The following is a 21,279-nucleotide window of genomic DNA, read 5'->3' as shown; positions in this document are numbered from 1 at the left end:
ATATGATTGGAAATGGTTGAAGTTTGTGCATGTACATTTAAAAAGCAGATACTGGGGGTTGGGGTGGGGGCGAGAATGTGTAAAGTTCAGCAGATGTATGAAAGAAGGCCAGCTAGAGGTAAGGTGTATTTATTGCACCAAACGTTTTGCAAATACCTATCTTGCTAGAGATGATTGTGCAAACGTTTGGGGTTATTTTTGTTCTTAACAGGCTGGATAAAGCTGAAAAATGTCATTCAACTTTCAGTGTGAAGAATACTTCATGGAAATTTGAACGGAAACTATTTGACTCCATGTACCATATTGAGAGGACTCCCTGGAGAAGACACTGATGCTGGGAAAGATGGAGGGCAAAAGGAGAAGGGGGCGACAGAGGACGAGATGGTTGGATAGTGTTTTCGAGGTTACCAGCATGAGTTTGACCAAACTGCGGGAGGTAGTGGAGGACAGAGGTGCCTGGCGTGCTCTGGTCCATGGGGTCACGAAGAGTTGGACACGACTAAACAACAACCATATTGATCTGCTCATTTACCTAAAAAAAATCCAGTATCCAGAACATTACGGGATGTTCTCATTAACTGCTTTCAAACAAAACTGGCCTGTTTTCCATATGAATGGAACAAATGAATTTGTTGTTTCAAAAAAAGTACTACTACTAAGAAGTACTACTGCTTTGTTTATAGTAATCAGCATCCATCTGGGATAAATATACCTACTGCATATACTTACTTTCCCACCTGTTTCATAAATGCCTCTGGGGCAGTTCAGTAGAGCTTGTTCAAGGGAATCAGAAGTGCTCAAAGTTCAGGTATGGTTGTTCTAGCAGTTTTGATTTGAGGCTACACTTTCTGCTTTGTGCAGAAAGTTCATCCACACTGAACTGCATTTGTATCACAATGCCAAATGGAACACAGATCATGCCCTGGTGGTAATCAAGATTGTTCTCCAGCCGAAAAGGACCCAAAGTAGAAAGTGCAGCACTTTACAATTATTACAACACGTAGAGAAATCAATCAAGTGGCCCACCAGGAGCTTCAGCAATTTTCAAATGATAGGTGGTTGGGTAACCACCAATGTGAGACACACACATAAGTACTATCAAAGGTGTTAACAACTGAAATTTCCTTCGGACAAAGTATTTATAGATGGTTATGCTTTGAACAAATATGGGAAAACCCAAGTTTTATGTTCCGCAACATATGCCAGATTGAAGCTGCCTTTTGGGACTTACATATTTCACACAAATTTCATTTCTCATTTAAAAGTTGCACTACTTCCTATAATTTTTCTACATTTTCACTGACACATTGCTTGATATACAGTAGAGTTTCAATATGAAGTTTTATCTTTTAACAATGTTTCATCTTACAAAGAAGTTTTATAATTCATACAGCTTACATTTCATTTGTACAGAAATGCTGCTAGCCAATAAAATTGTGTCCATTTATTAGGACACCAGATGAATCCTTTAGGGACTGAGGAGATAGAATAAGTCTATAAATATGGTCTGCCTTAAAAAAACCAATTTGAAAGTATCTGTTAAAAGTTTAGTTATGGAAAGAAGTACAATTACAGGGGTTTTTTTCCAGGCTTAACCACAACCACCGCCATTGATAAGCCACAATCTTTTATTAAGGCAAAAGCCTATCTATATTCCTGTATTTAAACTGCAATAGCAAATATAGCTCTGCCTGCTTTAAAAAAGCGTTAGCTTAAATACAAACACTGAAGTAGGACAAAATTTAGCATCTACAATCAAGAACCAGACTTTTAAAAGAGTCTTCATCATTTTAAGGGTTTTGCACCACTTCACACTGTGCAAATGCTGAAATATGCAGTCTGAACTTTGAAATGTAGAATTACAATCATTGGCACAAATACCTATATACAAACAAAATAAAACCATCTTGTCCACTTTCTTAAGCAGCACGTGGCTGCTAACCTGCATAAGAATTCACAAGTAAAACGGAGACCAGGTAAAAAAGAAAGGGATTGAACCAATTGTCAGAGTCCTGACTGCACCAGGAGTTCCCAAACTGCTTGATCAGTCAAAAAGGAAGAAGTAAACAAATACTTCCAAGAAAATAACTGCATCAACAGCATGAAGTTCATTAGCTTATGGCAGCTGCACTCTGTATGCACCTATCAGCAGCTTCACCTGTAAGGAAAAAAATGCCATTGACTATCCATCCAATTAAATGCTGAAAAGGCATGGATGACATACTCACAAGTACATGTATGTCCTCAAAGAGCTGCTAGCTTCACTCTCAACAGTGATTAAAGTATGGGTTCAGTTATTTTGCACAATGAACATATTTTACACAGGTATATTAAAACATTCTGATGGATGAAACAACTCCTAGTCTGAGGACCCTATGAAAACTACATCAAGCAGTAGCTCTTGCATTTTGTTACCACAATACACTTGGGGGACCCTGTCAGGGTCAAAAAGCAGGGTGGGAAATTATTTTAAAATATAGACTAGTTTGATAATTTAGTAAAGGAAGGTAATTATGTATTATTGTTTTATTATGCCTTTCTTCTGCTTGTTTTTTTATTTCTGTGAACCGTCCAGTGATCTTTGGATGAAGGGCAGGGCACACATTTAATAAATAAACGTATCTGCATTGTTTCCAACCACTTCACGAACTGAGTAGATTTACTGAACTCGTTGGTGATGACTAACTTAAGCTGATTTATTTCCTTAGCTCTACTGAATGTCAGTTTGTGTGCATGCACCTGGACTTGCATTTCTCACCTTGGCAGTAGGAGCTTCCACCAATCGTATGAAGAGTTTGTTAAGGCCTGGAATAGGACTGAAGGAGTAAATGAAGTGACTGTCCTAAAAATAAAAAAGAAAGAAAAGAGCAAATTATTCTTTGCCCACATGTCACAATATTATGCTCCTGGTTAGCTAGACAAGCTGCAAGAGAACCATCAACTCTTCACCTGCAACCCCTTTTTGAACAACGTGTGTGTGTGACTAAGCTGAGCAAAGACCCAATGGTGGCCATAAGTTTAACGGGAAACAAAGAACTCTGCTGCTGCTGCAACATCACATTCTTGGATGTTTCCCTCCCTGCTTGTTCACCTACGCAGCCTCGCACTGAATTGAATAACAAACTCTAATGCCAAGCCTAGGAGCTCTGGCACGATGGAGAGCGCACGGAAGTTTTCAGAGACAGATATCTGGCAGGGGTGGCAGCGTGAGAGACATCTGAAGATGGGTTCGGGTCTCACCATGTTCTTACAGACTTAGGCTTTAACAAGCTACAATGATAGACCCAATGCTAGCTCTTAGTCATAACAGCAATATAAAAGCTCAGGGACAGTATGCTACCCACTGTGAGTAGCTGGGAAGCAACAGGAAGAGGGCTACTGCCTTCATGCCTTATTTATAAACTGCTCTCTCAGGCATCTTGCCACGGTGGGAATAGGATGCTAGATGAGGTGAAGCTTTGGTCTGGTTCAACAGAGCTGATGCATTCTTAACTGGTTTTGATCCCTGGAATTCTTAACGTGGGTGGAGATGAGCTTAAAAGCTTCCTTTCGTAAGTCTCTGTGAAGAGGTGGAGCTCGTCTATAGCCCTGCCAATTCTGTTGGGCAGACACTGGCAGGGGACTTAGCGAAGGGTTGACATTAAAGGAGCCCAGAACAGGGAGGGCGTGAGGCTGGGCAGAATTGGCACCAATGCCAGAGTAATATTAATTAGCCTAGCCACTCACCTGGAACATCCGCGAAGAGAATTGCTCATTCCACGAAGGATGAAAAGCTCTGTGGGGCTGGGAGGGAGGGTGAGAGGATGAGAAGGAGGCAACGGGTAACTTGGCTACTCTAGGTATTGAGCTATAGGGCAGAAGGGAGCAAGACCTCCACATCCTGCTCATTATTATTTTACTACCACTATTATTACAGTATTTATAGCCCACCTTTCCTCCAAGGAGCATAAGATGGTACAAATGGTTCTCCACCTCCATTTTATCCACACATCAATGCTGTGAGGTAGCTTATGCCGAGATACTGTGCCTGACTCAAGGCAAGCTTCACAGCTGAGTGGGGCTCTGAATCACGGTCTCATTAGTGGTAAAGGTAAAGGGACCCCTGACCATTAGGTCCAGTCGTGACCGACTCTGGGGTTGCGGCGCTCATCTCGCTTTATTGGCCGAGGGAGCCAGCATACAGCTTCCGGGTCATGTGGCCAGCATGACTAAGTCGCTTCTGGCGAACCAGAGCAGCACACGGAAACACCGTTTACCTTCCCGCTGGAGCGGTACCTATTTATCTACTTGCACTTTGACATGCTTTCGAACTGCTAGGTTGGCAGGAGCAGGGACCGAGCAACGGGAGCTCACCCCATTGCGGGGATTCGAACCGCCGACCTTCCGATTGGCAAGTCCTAGGCTCTGTGGTTTAACCCATAGCGCCACCCGCGTCCCATTAGTGCAATACTAACCACTAAACCACACTGGCACGCAACAGGGTCCTAGGAAGAGAGCTGATTTTTATCTTGCTGCAACATGTCACTTGCAAAGCAGTTGCAGATGTCTGCTGCCCACCTCACCATCTGCTATTAGAAGTAAATACAGCTTTAAAAAACCCCACCGTGGACTCTGCTTAGCTCCGCAGATTTTCCCCTACTTCAAAATACACTTATTGGGGTAAGCAACAGGGTCAACTAAGAGCTGTGCCCCAAGTGCCTAGGATGAAGTAGAAAGAAAATCTGAACCCCATTTAATTTGCTTGTGCCTTCAAAACCAGAAAAAAAACCTAAATGGGGAACTCTGTTGTTAACAGAACTCTTAAGAAGTATGGAAATGTTCCAGAGCTTGCTATTTCCCTCCCATTTGATAAGCCATCATTAGGGAAATGTTTACTTGATGTTATATACGAAAGTTAAGCTCCCTTTTTACATAAAATCATAGGTAATCCTACTAGTCCCTTGGGGAAAAAATCCAAAGTGTATAGTAAGCTAACTTTTATTAGGGCCAACTAATGTTACCAAGTAGAAGAAGAAGAGTTTGGATTTGATATCCCACTTTATCACTACCCTAAGGAGTCTCAAAGAGGCTAACAATCTCCTTTCCCTTCCTCCCCCACAACAAACACTCTGTGAGGTGAGTGGGGCTGAGAGACTTCAGAGAAGTGTGACTGGCCCAAGGTCACCCAGCAGCTGCATGTGGAGGCGCAGAGATGCGAACCTGGTTCACCAGATTACGAGTCCGCTGCTCTTAACCACTACATCACACTGGTAGTAAGCAAGCTGGTAGTAAGCAAGCAAGTTCTCCAGAACAATTTGTCTATATGCAAATCAAAATTTTGGGGAGGTGGACAAAAAGCTGGGAATTATGTTGAAACACAAAAATCTTACTATTTGAAGTTGTCTTAATACAGGAAATGTTAGGCAACTTCTATTAATAGCTGCTAGGTGCAAAAAGATTTCAGGATACACCAAGAACTGGTATAAAAACATCAAAGGCTATTTCCCTATTAAGCAAAGGCTGTCAGGAAGTAGGGAGAGAGTTCCTTGTGCAAAGGCGCTTGGGGTGCCCTTTATGCAGCAGGGCCAAAGCTGGCACACTTCCTCTCATATTTTTCCTCAGGAGAGGCCTGCAGGGTTTGCACTGGGGTGGGGGTGGGAGGCTATACTGCCCAGCAAGGCCAGCCAAAAACTGCAGGCAACATTGGTAGGAATCCAGAACCAAGACGTTACAAGTAAGAGGGCCAACATTATCTATACCCTCGACTGATAACACTCAGGTTTGAAAATTTTCCAAGGCATTTTGCTGAGCTAAAAGTGCTTATTAAAACAGTAAGCAATACTAAAGCAGCATTTAAGGTGCGCTGACACATTCTGTTTGACATCACAAAGTACGAAACTCTGGAGAACAGGCTTATATCCAAGGTCTAAAGATTTACCTGAACAGCAGCATCATAGAATCATAGAGTTGGAATAGACCACAAGGGCCCAACCCCCTGCCAAGCAGGAAACACCATCAGAGCACTCCTGACATATGGTTGTCAAGCCTCTGCTTAAAGACCTCCAAAGAAGGAGACTCCACCACACTCCTTGGCAGCAAATTCCACTGTCCAACAGCTCTTACTATCAGGAAGTTCTTCCTAATGTTTAGGTGGAATCTTCTTTCTTGTAGTTTGGATCCAGTAACATTGATAAGGAATGATGGGGCTTTCAGAATTTTCTGATACCCTCAAAAGCTATCATGCCAGCCATCAGGCTTTAGTTTAAAACTCTTTAATTAATTTAATGGATTTAATTCATTTTACTCTTACTGTATTGAGTTACCTGTACACTTGTTAGAAACAACTGTGATTAAGCAGTATACAAATGGTTGATATATATAGATATATATTTTTATAAGCAAATATGTCTGGTATAAATAATAGAATCACAGAGTTGGAAGTGATCCCGAGGGTTATCTAGTCCAACCTTCTGCAATGCAGGAATCTCAACTAAAGCATCCATGACACATGGCTACCCAACTTTATATTTCTGAATAATTGTTATATGGTCAGTGAAGAACATGAAACATTTACCAAAAAGACAGGGAACTGGAATTTATCATTCAGAACCACAGCTTGTACACCACATGGTCCACAGAGCCGAGCAGCAACAACATTACCGCAGAAGTTTGCATGGAAAATAAATAAAAGAATGCCAGAACCTGTGGAAAAGAAACAATCATGCATTAAAAGAGTACAATCCAAATGATGAATTGCCACTTATATGAGGAAATGCTTAAAATCTGTCTCGACAAGCAAATGTTTGAAAAGCCTGAGATTTTAACTGTGGGTAACATACTTAAATACCAACAGTCTGATCAAAACTGATCAGATGACTCAAAGAATCTGTAATACCTAATAAAAGTTTGGAGAAAGACTCAAAAAATCCACATGGAAGAGGATAAACTGGCAACACAGCCTGGATTACATTGTTCTTATACTAAGCCCTCAATTTACGCAGAGATTATGTTCTGTGGATCGCACCTAAAGCCAAAATCACCTAGTCAAAACATATAGTGCAACGGTGGGTGGGAATGCCAAAGTCTTTTTTCCTGGACACCTACCCCCTTTTAAGTCCCCTCCCAAGTGTGTAAATCTTAATGTGCACATATTTAATGTGCATAAATTGTGGGCTTAATCTATTGACTAGCTGGGCAAATTCCCTCCATCCGCCCTTGTAAAACAACTATCCCTGTTACAAATCAGAAAGAGGCACTCTGGACAGCAAATCCCGAACTGTTTCAAATTACCGTATTTTTCGCCCTATAACACGCACCCGACCATAACACGCACGTAGTTTTTAGAGGAGGAAAATCTGTAGGCATGCCACCCGTCGGCATTCCCTCCATAACACGCACAGACATTTCCCCTTACTTTTTAGGAGGAAAAAAGTGAGTGTTATGGTGCAAAAAATACGGTCATTTTGAGATGCTAAGTATCTGTTTCCATTGCCAATCCTGAAAAGCACATGACTGCCAGACAAGGAACAAACAAAATAAAACAGCCGCATTTCATTTTGGCGACTCTAGTTCTTATTCCCTACCATTTGGTTCCAATAATTTTACCATAATATTTGGATATGCTTTTTTGTCTCTCAGACCATAATCTCTCTACTGCCAGAAGAATCAGGTAAGCTCAGTGTTTCAGCTACCCAGAGATTAAAGCATAAATGTTGCTATTAAGCACAACTTAGTCTGTTTCTGATCTGCCCAGAGGGTGGGTGGACTCTCACTCACTCACACACAGTTCAATGTTCGAAGAAAGAATGCCTTCTCATACAACCTTCAGGCACAGTCTGCGGGGGTTTATAGGTGAACTCTGAAGAATAATCTGGTCCCTCACAAAGCCGATGACACGCAATATCAAGCACAGGTTCCATCAAAATAAGACGGGCTTCAAAGTATTCCTTGATTGTGTCTTCTGCCACTCGCGAGAGTCTAAACAAGGAAAGACAAAGTCAAGCTGTCGACATTATAATTTATGTAAATAAATTATAGTTACCCTTTTTTCAGTATCATATCTATTATAAACACAAAACCTTGACTACTACTTCAAACTAGCAGTTGACACAATTTTGTTCTCAACCATTTCTAGTTGAGTAGCGTAAATCCAACGCCATACAGAAGCTCTGGACAGATTTTTATTACCAAGTGTTTTGATTTTAAAATATGGCATTATGTGTACGCACTTCCATTGTGCTTTTAAAACTTCATACAGGACGAGCAAAGCCCAAATAATCCATCAACAAAGGAAAATATAGTTAGTCAGGGCAGCATCTTCCAAACTACTAACCAACAGTGAAAGAGAGAAAAAATCTCACTTTATAGCCAGTGTGCGGAGCCCTTTATTCCACCAGCTGTTGAGGACTACAACTCCTATCATCCACAGCTATTGTCCATGCTTGCTGAGCTGATGGGAGATGCAGTTGAGCAACATCTGGAGGGACAAAGCTCCCCCACACCTGACTTATACTGATGACCTTCAGTACATCAGCCGTAGCCTAGATACTTTGCACCCTTACGTTAGCTAATGAATAAGGCAACTTGGCTTGCAAATGTACAACGCTGCCTTATTTGGAGTCCACTTAGCTGAATAATGTCTAGGCTGGCAATTGATGCCTATGGTTTTAAGCAGGAGTCTTCCCCAGCCTGACTTGGAGGAGCCTATGCATTAAAATGTAAGGCCCTTTGTAGAACTGTGCTATAGCACCTCCTCAAACTGAAGTGTAAATTTTATTCTTCAGCAAATTCCATTAGCTGTTATCTGCTGGGTTTATCCAGAACCTTTGGCAAGGCCCTGAAACCTGTTGCAAATTTTCTAGGCAAAACTCCTATTCCCTTGGGTCTAGTACACTTCCAAGTACCAGACTCCTTTGTAGCAGAGTATCATGCAGCTTCCAAGTTTGTAGTAGTTCAAAGTCTAAGATGGAATGTAGAAATAAATCACAGGAAACAATTCAGAACAGACAGAAGGTGGTTGTTTTTTTTACTGTCGTTCTCAAGTTGCAAACTATACAATCATCTATCAGATTCCTGATGGAGGTTCAGCTTAAATGCTCAAGGTCTAGGCCTAAAAGCTGCCAGACCTTCCCTCACGTCTTCACACTGAGAACACAGATCAGACTAAACACCTCTCTGTGCAGCCCAGAAGCCTCACATTTGTAGAACATTCTTGGAGTGACCTTGCACCTGTTGTAAACAAACTTCGCTTTGCACAGTTTCTGGAACTTCACACAGAGTTGTTTCTTGGAATGAATGACTCCCATCCCATCCGTACCTCTATACAGCTGTTGTATTTCTGAATTTTAATATTTTAACCTGTCCTGAGAGAATTCTGTCCAGAAAGCAAGCCTGTAAATACTTTAAACAAACTAAAGGACTTGCCAGTTTCCCATCTTTAAAAACCAAGACATCAGCTTAAATATAGTCCTTGATTCACTGGGTAAATTGAATCAACTCTCAAGCAAGTACTTACGTAGCCAGGTGACTTGTGAGGAGTTCTTGTACTTGTAAGTTATTATACTGTTTGGCAAAATGAAGGGCACTGGTCTGATGTTTTGATGAAATGTTGCAGTCTGCTCCACTTTCAATCATGAGACGCACAAGATCGTAGTTCCCTCTCCTGCAAGCCTGCGAGTGGAAGTTGAGAAAGCAACAGCAAAGGCACCATTATTTACCAAGTATTCTGGAGTAGGACTTCTCATGCAAAGAAATTATGAGGTTTTAAAAACCTTTCAGATAGAGACCACACAGTCCAAATAACAGCACCAGTTCTATGTCAACCTTCACTCAATCTCAGGGGAAGAGAGAATGTGACTGAGAAGCAACCTCACACTAGATGGTTGGGGTGGAGTGAGAACAGCTGGTAGTCTTGCCCTCCATGGATTTGTGTAATCCTCTTCTGAAGCCATCAAAGTTGGTGGCCACCACTACCTCCTGTGGGAGCAAGTTCCCAGTTTAACTATGCATTGTGCACATTCTTTTATCTTAATTCAGTTTCAGGGGACGTCCACAAGTCCTAGTGTTACAAGAGAGCGAGAAAAACTTTTCTTTATCTCAGGGTTTCCCAAACTTGGGTCTCCAGCTGTTTTTGGACTACAATTCCCATCATCCCTTACCATTGATTCTGCTAGCTAGAGATGATGGGAGTTGTAGTCCAAAAACAGCTAAGACACAAGTTTGGGAAACCCTGCTTTATCCACTTTCATCCCTGTCATGCACAGTTTTACAAATTTCTAACTTATAGTCTCCTACTTGCCTTTTCTCTAAACTAAAGTCCCAAATGCTGCAATCTTTCCTCAAATGATAATTGTTCCATTCCCTTGATCAATTTGGTTTCCTTTTTCTGGACCCTTTCCAGTTCTACAGTATTCTTTTTGAGGCCAGGCAACCAGAACTGGACATGAACAAGTTAAAAAGAACAAGTCCCAATACTGATGAAGTTGGTCCCATCATTGTCAATAGGTCAACCCTGAGTAAAACTTAGTTGAGTATATCCAGTTTTTCCAAAATTCTTCAAATTTACTCCTCATAAGTCAGGCAAATAGCACATACCTTCATTAAAGCTGTTTCACCATTATTTTGCTGCAAATTTACATATGCTCCAGCTTCCAAAAGGATGGCTGCAGTAGTTAGGTTGTTCTGTAAGAAACAAAATAATGGTTAAAGTATGAATAGTCTGAACCTAGATAAACCGTTGAAAGCAGAGAATTTTCATACAGCGAAGAGCCATAAAAACTAACTTAAGGCTGTTCTGTAATAGGCTATTATTGCTCCTTAGATATATTTAAATAAAAGTTTACAGAAGCCAGTTCTATTCAGCAGGACTGTCTATAGCAAACTCTAGTGCCAATGATAGCCATCCAGTGATAACTATGTCTCCAGATAAAAATGTGATAATTTTAAAAACATCTCTAAAAACATCCTTCAGATGTTTTGGAATATAATTTCCATCAGTCCAAACCAGCAAGAAGCCTGATCAACAGACTTGTAACATAATCTCATAATTTTAGGGTGCGTGTCCCCTGAAAATTCAAACAAGACACTGGAAATTCAGTTTCTTTAAAAACAGTAACCAGATACAGGGACTAACAAGTAGACCCTGGAGTCTGGAAGCCTCAGCAGTCCAATCATCCTGCTACAGACCAACTTTTAATTTATTATTCCAAACAAGCAACATTAAACAAATGAGAGCCAGTGTGGTGTAGTGGTTAAGAGCCGTGGACTCGTAATCTGGTGAACCGGATTTGCGTCTCCGCTCCTCCACATGCAGCTGCTGGGTGACCTTGGGCCAGTCACACTTCTCTGAAGTCTCTCAGCCTCACTCACCTCACAGAGTGTTTGTTGTGGGGGAGGAAGGGAAAGGAGAATGTTAGCCGCTTTGAGAATCCTTCGGGTAGTGATAAAGCGGGATATCAAATCCAAACTCCTCCTCCTCCTCTTCTTCTTCTTCTTTTAAAGGAAATGTCCTCAATTTAAAGGGAAGGGGCAGACAGAAAAGAAACTCACCTTTTCAGCTGCTAATATCAATGCAGTTGTTCCATTTTTTTGTTTACAATTAACTTTTGCTCCTTTCCTGATGAGAAGACGGATGATGTCATCATGACCTCCTGCAGCAGCGAGCATCACAAGAGTCATTCCACTAGCATCCTGAAACAGTGGTATATTATTGTTTGGGTTTTGGTGACATTTTTCTAAGATACAACAGGACCAAATGTTCTATTAGCAAAAGGTAATTCACAAAGCTGCTTGATGTTCCCTTTTCAATGCTTAAGCTTTTTCTTCAGGCAGATAGGCAGGGTATAGTAAAATTATTATCATTACAGCAAAGAAAACAGGGACAATTTTTTTCATACTTCATTAAACTACTGAGATGATGGAATTCATAACCCAAGGTTATAATTTTTAATGTTTATACTTTATTTTAGAATTTTATTCTGTAGATTTATAATCTTCTCTTTGATTGGTATCTTCAGCATGGCTCACAGCATTTATCAAAAACATGCATTAAAAACCATACACTTGGACTCTGGTTTCATTTTACATTAGCGAAAGACTGCAGAAGGCAACGTAGTTCAATCTACATTAAATACAACACTACTGTGTCACCTGCATGTACAAGAAATTTGTTGAGTTAATTAAACTATTGAAATGAACACTCAAATAATTAAATTCCTGCTGTATTTTATACAGATTATTAAACTATCCATTTAACAAAAGCTTACCTCCTGATCAAGATTATATTCTTCATTTGAATTAAGTGCCATTTTCACCACAGCATACTGTCCATTTTTAACAGCATCACGCAGCTGAGCTAAAAGTAAATAGGTTCAACAGATCAATTTCAAAACTAGAGGTATGAAGATGCTCTTTCTGTCTCCACACAAACGTATCCCTCTACTAGCCTATCTAACTATCTATCTATTTACACTCCACCAACTACAAATAAAAGTTAAGGAATATAGGACACATAAGATTTTTAACACAGAAAAAAATTCAGCAATATATATATATATATATATATATAAAATATCTAAGGGTAAGTTCGATTTTCTAAAATCTAGCAACTTATTATCAAAAAATTAGAACCTTCCAATAAAAGAACCAACAGAGACTCTGGAGGTTGTCTCAAAAGGGATTATGAAATGGGATATACCATTGCTTCTTTAGCCTCCTGATAATAATTGCATTTAAAGAGAACATTAAACACTGACTCCACCTCTCTGTTATTTACAAGGGTTTTGTTATATCCGCCATCTAAAAGTTTTGCGGGCAAGGCATTTGTTACTGACCAGGTGATATTGCTTCAGCTGCCGAGTCATTCTCATCTTCTCCATCAAGATGCTTTTGAAAGTCCTCCAGCGTCAGCCGCTCTAACTGCATGTCCATGCCCAAATTCACAGTTTGCTGCTTTGCATCTACGAAGTTTGAATTTTTAGGGGGGAGAAGAGAGACAACTTTGTCATCACCAACTAAATCACAGCCTCTGCAGACATTTTATACCCTTTATCACCTATCCTTCTCCAAGTCAAGCAGAACCATAATTCACAGTGCACAGTGGGCTGGAGACCCAATAAAGTGAAGCTTCATCCAAGACTAACCCAACCTGATGGGTGGCTCATCTGCCTGGGTTCACCCAGATGGTGCTGGATGGATCTGCACTCCTGAAGATAAACGTTTGCAATCTGGGGCATTGATCCATCTTAGTCAGTGGATCATTTATTATCCAAGCAGAAATGGTATCACAACTGCATTCCAAGTTCACGTTCCTTGGCAGATGATTCCATAATCAGACCCAAAGCATCAACTCATAATTGCAGTTTTGCCCTTAGCCACTTTTGGGTTATGAGAGAACACTGGAGAAACCGCTGGATTCCCTGGAATACTGAACTGCTCAAGTTGTAGATTTTGAGATTCAAAGGGGCTTCAGACTAAGAAGTCTCGGCAGCAGGAAATAGAAAGAGCAACATACACCTGCTTTTGGAGAATGGGCTCTGTCAAGAGTGTAAAATGGGGCATGGCAGGGAAGTAAAGCAGAGTATGTAATTCTGAGCCATCTGAGGCCCAAGTGTGTGGGGATTTTTCAAGTGTTCAAAACAAGTTCTTTAAGCCAGAGGCCATAACTAGAACCTGTACTTAGCAAAGAACTCAAACTCAAGTAATCTATGTTGTTGTTGTTTTTATCTTTTATCCTCTACTTCACACTTCCTACATACCAGAATTGTCCTCAGTGACATCTTGGTCCCCCTCTGCTGCAATATAAGCCCAGGTATCTGTCTCATCCCTTGTGCTTCTGCTGTGCGGTTGTTTGTCTTTTGATTTGAATGCCTCTGAAGATCTGTAGTCCTGCCCCGATTCTTCTCTTTTCCGGTTCTCCAAGTATTCATTTTTTTCTTCTGAAGAAATGCTAAACCCACCAAGTGCACTCTTGACCTCTTTCAAACCTAGAACACAGTTAGCAAGATCATTGCCAATGGCACAGTTTCACTGGGTATAAAGCCTACCATAAACAAAATCTTTTTATATATCACAGCACAAGCTACTTCAACAAAAAGTGAAAGTCACTTTCTAATTACATTACAGGGATATTAGATAGATTTTCAAGCTGTTCAAAGTCAAGACATTTTGAAACTCCTTAATTTATAGTTCATGTGAAAAGGATTTAGGGGTCTTAGAAGACCACAATCTTAACATGTGTAAACAGCAGCAAAGGCTAATGTTATTCCAGGCTGCATCAACAGAAGTATAGTGTCCAGATTAAGGGAAGTAATATTACCGCTCTATTCTGCCTTAGTCAGACCTCACCTAGAGTACTGTGTCCAGTTCTGGGCACCACAATTTAAGAAGGATATTGACAAGCTGGAATGTATGCAGAGGAGGGCGACCAAGATGATCAAGGGTCTGGAAACCAAGCTTTATGAGGAACAGTTGATGAAGTTGGGTATGTTTAGCCTGCAAAAGTGGAGACTGAGAGGAGATATGACAGCCATATTTCAAGACCATATTTCAAGGGATGTCACATGGAATATGGAGCAAGCTTGTTTTCTCCTCCTCTGTAGGATTTGAAACAACTGATTCAAGTTAAAAGAAAGGAGATTCCAACTAAACACCAGGCAGAATTTTCTGACAGTAAGAGCTGTTCAACAGTGGAACGGATGCCCTCAGAAGGTGGTTGATTGTGCTTCACTGGAGTTTGGCCATCTGTCATGGATGCTTTAGTTAAGATTCCTGCATTGCAGGGGCTTAGATTAGATGACCCTTGAGGACCGTTCCAATTCTACAATTATCTGATTCTATGGAAAAAAGATTGGGTGGCATTCAATTAAGATGTACTCAGAGTAGACCCATTGAAATCAATGGCCCTAACTTGGTCATGCTCATTAATTTTGATGAGACTGCTCCAAGTAAAACAACCATTACTTTTTTAGCTTTTGAAAGGCCTTCAAAATTTATTATGAGCGACTTGATGAAGCTTAAAAATATCACTCAAGTACTGATGCTTATTTATAATGATACATTACTTTAGTACACACCTACAAGTTTCAAAAATATATTCTCCATTGTTTTACTAAACTGACTAGAACATAATAGCACCAATGTGCTAGAGTCTTCAGATTAGATCTCCCGGCCTGCATACATCATTTGGAAATTTAAGGTTGGGAACAATCAAGGCATTTGTACAATATTACCTGGGCAAGACAGTAAGAAAATATTGCATAACAAAAATAATTAATTCGCTAGTTTCGCATATGGAATGTTGTCAAAATGAAACTTAATTTTACACACTGGAAAGATATCAGCATGAAATAATTCAGGACAAAATATAACTAAACTGAACATGGTTGCAATATAAACCATAACTTTAACAGGGGCAAACTGCATAATTCTGGGTAGATTACACTGATGTTCTAGAATGACTTTAGAGATTACACACTTACTTTTCAATCCCTTCACATCTTTTTTGCCTTTTTCCTCCTTTTCAGAGACAAGCCTTTTCAGAAGCTTCTCTTTTGATTCACCTTTTTTGGCTTCTTTTTCCTGGAAAAGAACACTAAATATAGAAAGCAGGTTCTTAAATGCTTAATGGCAACAGAAGCTAAGAAAGCTTGAAACTTTTGTACTTAACCTTCTGCTTTGTTAGTAACAAAAAGAGCAAGGCTTGGAGATTAACTTGTAGATAGTCTAAGAAGCAGTAAACATGTTCTCAATGGCCAGTCTGTTCCACCTAAAGTTGGCCGTCATTGAAAATAAAATTGAGATGTATTTTAAGATGCTTAAGGATTCATGCAACGACCAGGGTTTACACCTGATTAGTGGGAATCTTTGATCTTTTTTTAACAGATTCATTAGCTTTAAAAATGGTTTGCCATATTGAAGAAGATAAAAAACAATAAAAACAGCACAGCACTATTAATGCCCTTTCCTTAAAAACCACTCCGTTCCCAAAACCTGCATGTTAATTGCATTTAAGCCATTAGTTTGGCTCTAAAACCAATAAAGAGAATTGAACAGGAATTGAAGTGCCTAGAAAAGTTAATTAAGAAAAGCCGAAAGGGGCAAAAAGATGTCCAGAAAAGGACACAAAGTAAACTATAAAACCTTTGATTATGCATTATCCACTTTAGATTACCTTAGATAAAGTGCTTCTTTCCTTTGGGATGTCATCAGTATTCGGCTCACTTTTAAAGATATTCTTCTTGCTGTCTGTATTCCCTCCTTTACTGTATTCAGAATCCAGGATAAATTTTTCAAACACATTCTCACCTATGGAATGCTGAAAAGACCTCTCTTTCACCTTCTCCTCATCTGCTCTCGTATTTACATTCTTCTCTTTGCTTTCAACAGCAGTTGACTTTAGAGAAACATCCTTGGCATAGGAAGGGCTTGACTTAGTCTCTTTGATTTTCAATTTTGAATTATTGCTTACTTCCCCTGCTGAATCAGTGGACTTGCGTCCTCGTTCATCAGCAGACAGTTTCACACCTTTCTGCAAGGGAGAAGGGGTAGCTGGCCTCTTATTGTCAGCCTCAGCTTTTACTTTATCTGCCATCTTCTGCTTTTTGTGTGCATTTTTTCTCTCCAAATTCTTGTCCACTTTTCTACTGTCCTCAAGTTCTTCAGACTTTAGGTGTTTCTTCTTTTTCCTCCTAACCCTTACTTCAGAACTATCATCTGAGCTTGCTGAACTGTCTAGCTGCCAAGCTGAAACCCTGGGCACATTTTCTTCTTCCAAGGGGTCTTTCCCAGCAGATGTCTTCTGTTTCTCCCCACTGCTGTCTGAATCGAAATCTGGAGTTTTGAAATCTGCAACTTCAGAAAATAAATCATCCAGCATGCTAGATTCAGCATCCAACTGTTGCCTACTGAATTTTCCCTTTTGCAAAGATTTATTCTCTTTAGGCTCCTCTTTCATTTTTTTCTTTCCATCTTTGATTTCTCCCTTTTTTTTACTGGTGTCTTTTAGATCTTCTCTCCTCTGCTTTTTGGAATCTTTTGTATCTTCCTTTGAATCTGAAGTCCTTTTCTTTGGTTTTGAATCTGAAGCCAAACTATCAGAGGAATTCTCACATTCTAGTGCAGGTTTTTCTTTACCTTTTGCTGATTTAGACTTTTTCTTTTGCATTTCATCTTGGCTTTTGTCCTCCTTCTCTTTGTATTTTTTCTTTTTCTTCTTTGGAGACATGTCTCCTTTTGTATCACTTTGCCAGTCACTGTCTGCTTCAGAATCTGCTTCAAAAAGATCATCATTTAAAGGCAGCTTCTAGAGAAGAGAAGGAAAGTTGATTTAGTGATCTAGTGCCTAATTAAATGGACAAATCTGGATTAATGGCACTCTAAAGTTGACTGTTGCTTCCAAGGATTTTGTTTTGAGTAAAAGAACTGAACTCATGGTCCTTTCATACAAAAGTCCAATCCTGGTTACTCCCCCAAACTTTCTTAATTTCAGCAGTATAGTTTAGGCCAGAGTCACTCTGTTATTATTGTTAAACAACTTGAAGTCAGAAATCCTTGCTGATCTACTGCCTGTCACTCAGAGATCCACTAGTAGATCCCAATCTACCTCTTGCTCATCCTTGCCCTACAAGAGGACAGAATCCAAAGGCCATCGAAGGCACAGCCAAGGGCTCAGATGTTCCTAGTAGCATTTTTTTACTATTTTCTCTTTGACGAGGCATACTACACATTAACTCTAAAAGGAACCTGTTTCAAGAAACCCCAGGCACCCTGTGCTGTGTAGAACTAAGATGCATGGTTCTTTAGTCTTAAACTGTAACTCCTAAAAAGCATTTAACAAATGTTCAAAAACTGTGATTCTCAGCTAACAAAAACGAACATGTTACTAAAAAGAACTAAGTCCTATTGACTTCAGTGATTTACTCTCTATTAAATGTGGTTTTATTATTGCAGTCTTAAATAAAAAGGTAATGATTAGCACTACCCTCTTCCTTATTAAAATGAATGATAATTGCTTAGGAACACAGTGAAAATGTGCAGATTTCACAAGGATCAAAATGACCAAACTAATTTCCTTTGTAACAAACAAGCAAAATTTCTGTTTGAAGATTCCTTCCCCCTCACAACAGATGCTGATAGAATTTTCAGTAAGTAGTATCTAACCAAAGGGGTCTGTACAAACATCAAGGGTATCAAATATGCACATAATAAACTAAGGCTATTTTAAAAACCACTACAGTGGTACCTCAGGTTAAGAACAGGTACCACTGTACAGGAAAAGAACCACCATAGTTCATCGAATAATGAAATGCTTTCTCCCAACTAAAGTAATAGGACCAGATTATATTAACGATAGGTGCATTTTCAATCATAATAAATCATCCTAAGCAGGCAGCTGATTAACCCTGAAGACAGTAATTACAGACAACAGTTATCTCACTACACAATTTGCCAAAACAGAAGGGAGAAAACCACACAGCCCCCCAAAAGACCAATTTCAGTTAAAAGGGTAGTGCCCTTTATGATGGGAGGGGGGGGGGGAGAGGGTATAAAATAAATTCCTTAGTGGTAGATAAAAATTGAAATCAAACATACCTGTATCTCTTTTTTAACAGGTTTAGGCTTAGAATCCACTATTTTCTTTCGGAACTCAAGCAGCACTTCTCTACAGTCTTCTAAATGTTCTTCAGGTTCCCATGTATCATCATCTGGGGAATATCCTTTCCACCGTACTTTGTATAGTATTTTACCCTAAGAAAGCAAAGAGATTTAGTAAGCATATGACGTAGTAGTAGTAACAACAGCAACAACTTATTATTTATGCCCTGTCCATCTGACTGGGTTGTGCCAACTCAATATAAAAATACAACTAAACAACAAGCATGAAAAGCTTCCTGATACAAGGTTGCCTTCAGATGTCTTTGGAAAGTCATGTAATTGGTCATCTCTGACATCTGACGGGAGGGCATGCCGCAGGATGGGCTCCACTACTGAGAAGGCCCTCTGCCTGGTTCCCTGTAACTTCACTTCTCGCAGTGAAGGAACAGTCAGAAGGCCCTCAGAACTGGACCTGTGTCCGGGATGAACGATGGGGGTGGACATGTCCCTTCAGGTATACAGGGCCAAGACCATTTAGGGCTCAGCACCAACACTTATGGTCCCAGCAGCTGCTCCCAGTCACCCGTCTGGCAGCCACATTCTGGATTATTTGTCATTTCTGAGTCACCCTTAAAGGTAGCCCCATGTAAAGTGTATTGCAGCACTCCAAGTGGGAGATAATCAGAGCGTGTACCACTCTGGTGAGCCAGTGTGCAAGCAAGTAGGGTCTCAGCCGAGTGGGAGATAATCAGAGCATGTACCACTCTAATGAGCCAGTGTGCAAGCAAGTCTTGGGTCTCAGTGTTGGTTTCTGTGTGTTACCACTGTGCTCTTGGAGTCACAAGACTCTGTTTTGCATTCCAGAGATTCCAGGCTGTTGGAAGTCTCAAGGAAGACAGAAGACGGATGTGATGTTACTGGTTTCCTGTTCCTTTGTTTCAGTTGCTCTCTGCTTTCAGAGAAAGCATGTATATTTCTTTTCTGTCTGCGTAGTTTGGATTAAAAATCTTTGCAATGCAGCTCAAACTTCTCGTCCTTCCCTGTTGCTGGATACTATGTGTAATGAGGGAACATGCCTGGAGTCTTATCAGAGGCTCAGGTCGTTAATCATCGTCGGAGGCGATTCCGAAGGACTCAGACCGGAGGTTGAGCTTTTCCAGCTCGGTTGAACACAAGTCCGACACTCAGCAGATATTAATAATATAATGGGGCATAGCCAGGATTTATTTAGGGGGGCAGGCTTCATGCTGGGGGGGGGGGGCAAACAGAGTTATCTGTGATGCAATTGATCAGTTAAGTATTTTTTATTTACTTGATGGGGGGAGCTGCCTCCCACCCCTGGCTGCACCCATGAATGCACTGGCTCACTGACTGGATCTCCTCTGGTTCATAAATGGCTAAAGTTCTCTCTGTCTCTCATGTGTTTTGTGGGGGGTGGGGACAATGAATGTATCCATTCATTGATGAAATGTTGGGCGCTGAGTGTGTGCACACACCATGGATTTGAGGGGCAATATACAATTCTTCACAGGGTCTCAAACTGCAAGTAAAATTGCCACAATCCTCACCCACATACTTGCTGCCAAATCCTGCAGTGCCAATGTGGATAGAAACTCAAAAGTGTAAGCACCGTGTTCAAAAGTGGGTTGTTGTTTTTTTGAAGCAGGGCCTGACTACTTCTGGAAACACAACAAGACAATATTTGCATCCAATACAACATACTGCCACTAGCGGGGGGGGGGGGGGCTCTCAGATCAGCTGTTTTGCATTGGCTGCAGAAAGAGGAAAATAGGTACGAGGTATTTAACAAGGATGCGATGAAGAAGTGTTGGAAAGGGGAAGATAAAGAGGTCCGCGCCGAAAAGAAGGAGACGTTTTAATACGGATTGGGCAGTTTTAAGGGCGGAAACTGAGCGCATCCTAACCCTCACAAAGTTGGTGCGCCTACTTCTCCCTGACGCTGTTTATGCTTTAAATGGTTAAAAAAACCCCACATATATCAAATGCCCGCCCTTTCCGTGCCAGCTACACATCCCGGGGCAGTTTGTGTCCCAACTGTGCGCTAAAAATCAACAGGAACAGCCCGGCAGCTGCAAGGGAAAGCGCCCTGCCAAGACCTTCGCTGCCTTCTCAAGGCCCGACCCCCCTCCGGACTCACGTCTTCGGTTTTCACGTCGAGGATCTTCTCCACCTCATAGACGTCCTCATCATCTTCGTCGCTGTCGCCGCCTCCCCCCGCTGTAGTCCCCGCTCCTTCTCCTCCTGCAGCCGCCTTCTCCTTCCTCGCCGCCGCCTCCTCCTCCTCCTCCTCAGCCCCACTCACGACGGCCGCCGCCATGTTGGAGCCGAACGTTCCAGCGGCGTCTGTGAGGAGAAGCTGCTGCGTTCGCCTCTCCCCCCTCCTCACGGCTAAAGGCAACTAAGCGGCCTAGCGGGCGGCGAGGGCAGCCCGCCAATCCGCAGTCGGCGCCATCCGCTGCAGCCAATCAGGGCAGCTTTCGGGAGAAGCGGCCAATGCGAGGCAGGTTCCGGAAAGCAGCCAGTCAGAGAAGGGGGCGGGATCCCTTCCTTCGTTGTTCCGGTTCCATCCTGTGAGGCGGATGTGAGGGGGTTTCCATGGAAACTGATGGCTCTCTGAGGTGTCGGCGTGTCTGTTTGTCCGACTGGGACAGTTTTTGAACTTTTTTTTTTTTTTTAAGAACCCGTCTG

At 41.2% G+C, this 21,279-nt stretch overlaps 2 protein-coding genes across 7 annotated transcripts in view; one reads left to right on the top strand and one right to left on the bottom strand.

Annotated features, from left to right (window-relative positions):
- PSPC1 (paraspeckle component 1) overlaps positions 1-2,645 on the top strand; it is a 59,852-nt gene extending 57,207 nt beyond the window's left edge. For 2 of the 3 annotated variants that reach the window (XR_003706315.2, XR_013392526.1), the window contains one exon: positions 248-2,645. The gene's annotated coding sequence lies outside the window, so the exon portion shown is untranslated. Of the gene's footprint in view, positions 1-211 lie in introns of all 3 variants that reach the window. The other variant, XR_013392527.1, reaches the window with a different exon arrangement.
- On the bottom strand, positions 1,323-20,986 carry MPHOSPH8 (M-phase phosphoprotein 8). Of its 4 annotated transcripts, XM_028726269.2 has the most exons (15): positions 20,729-20,986; positions 18,568-18,723; positions 16,148-17,278; positions 15,456-15,555; positions 13,734-13,961; positions 12,810-12,935; positions 12,243-12,331; positions 11,527-11,667; positions 10,573-10,659; positions 9,494-9,648; positions 7,802-7,956; positions 6,554-6,681; positions 3,727-3,783; positions 2,759-2,842; positions 1,323-2,158 (listed from the first exon to the last, which is right to left on the bottom strand). In XM_028726269.2, exons 1-15 carry the CDS (start codon positions 20,906-20,908, stop codon positions 2,117-2,119), a joined length of 2,859 nt encoding a protein of 952 aa, XP_028582102.2. In that variant the 5' UTR covers positions 20,909-20,986; the 3' UTR covers positions 1,323-2,116. The 4 variants fall into 4 exon arrangements, with proteins under 4 accessions (XP_028582102.2, XP_028582104.2, XP_077783196.1 ...); XM_028726271.2 differs by lacking the exon at positions 3,727-3,783 and having other exon boundaries at positions 20,729-20,985; XM_077927070.1 differs by lacking the exon at positions 1,323-2,158 and having other exon boundaries at positions 2,417-2,842.
- Positions 20,987-21,279: the final 293 nt, after the last annotated feature.

Source organism: Podarcis muralis, chromosome 4 (genome assembly GCF_964188315.1).
Source record: "Podarcis muralis chromosome 4, rPodMur119.hap1.1, whole genome shotgun sequence".
Classification (NCBI taxonomy): Eukaryota; Metazoa; Chordata; class Lepidosauria; order Squamata; family Lacertidae; genus Podarcis; species Podarcis muralis.
The sequence above is the reverse complement of the archived record's forward strand: the minus strand, read 5'-3'. Positions and strand labels throughout refer to the sequence as shown.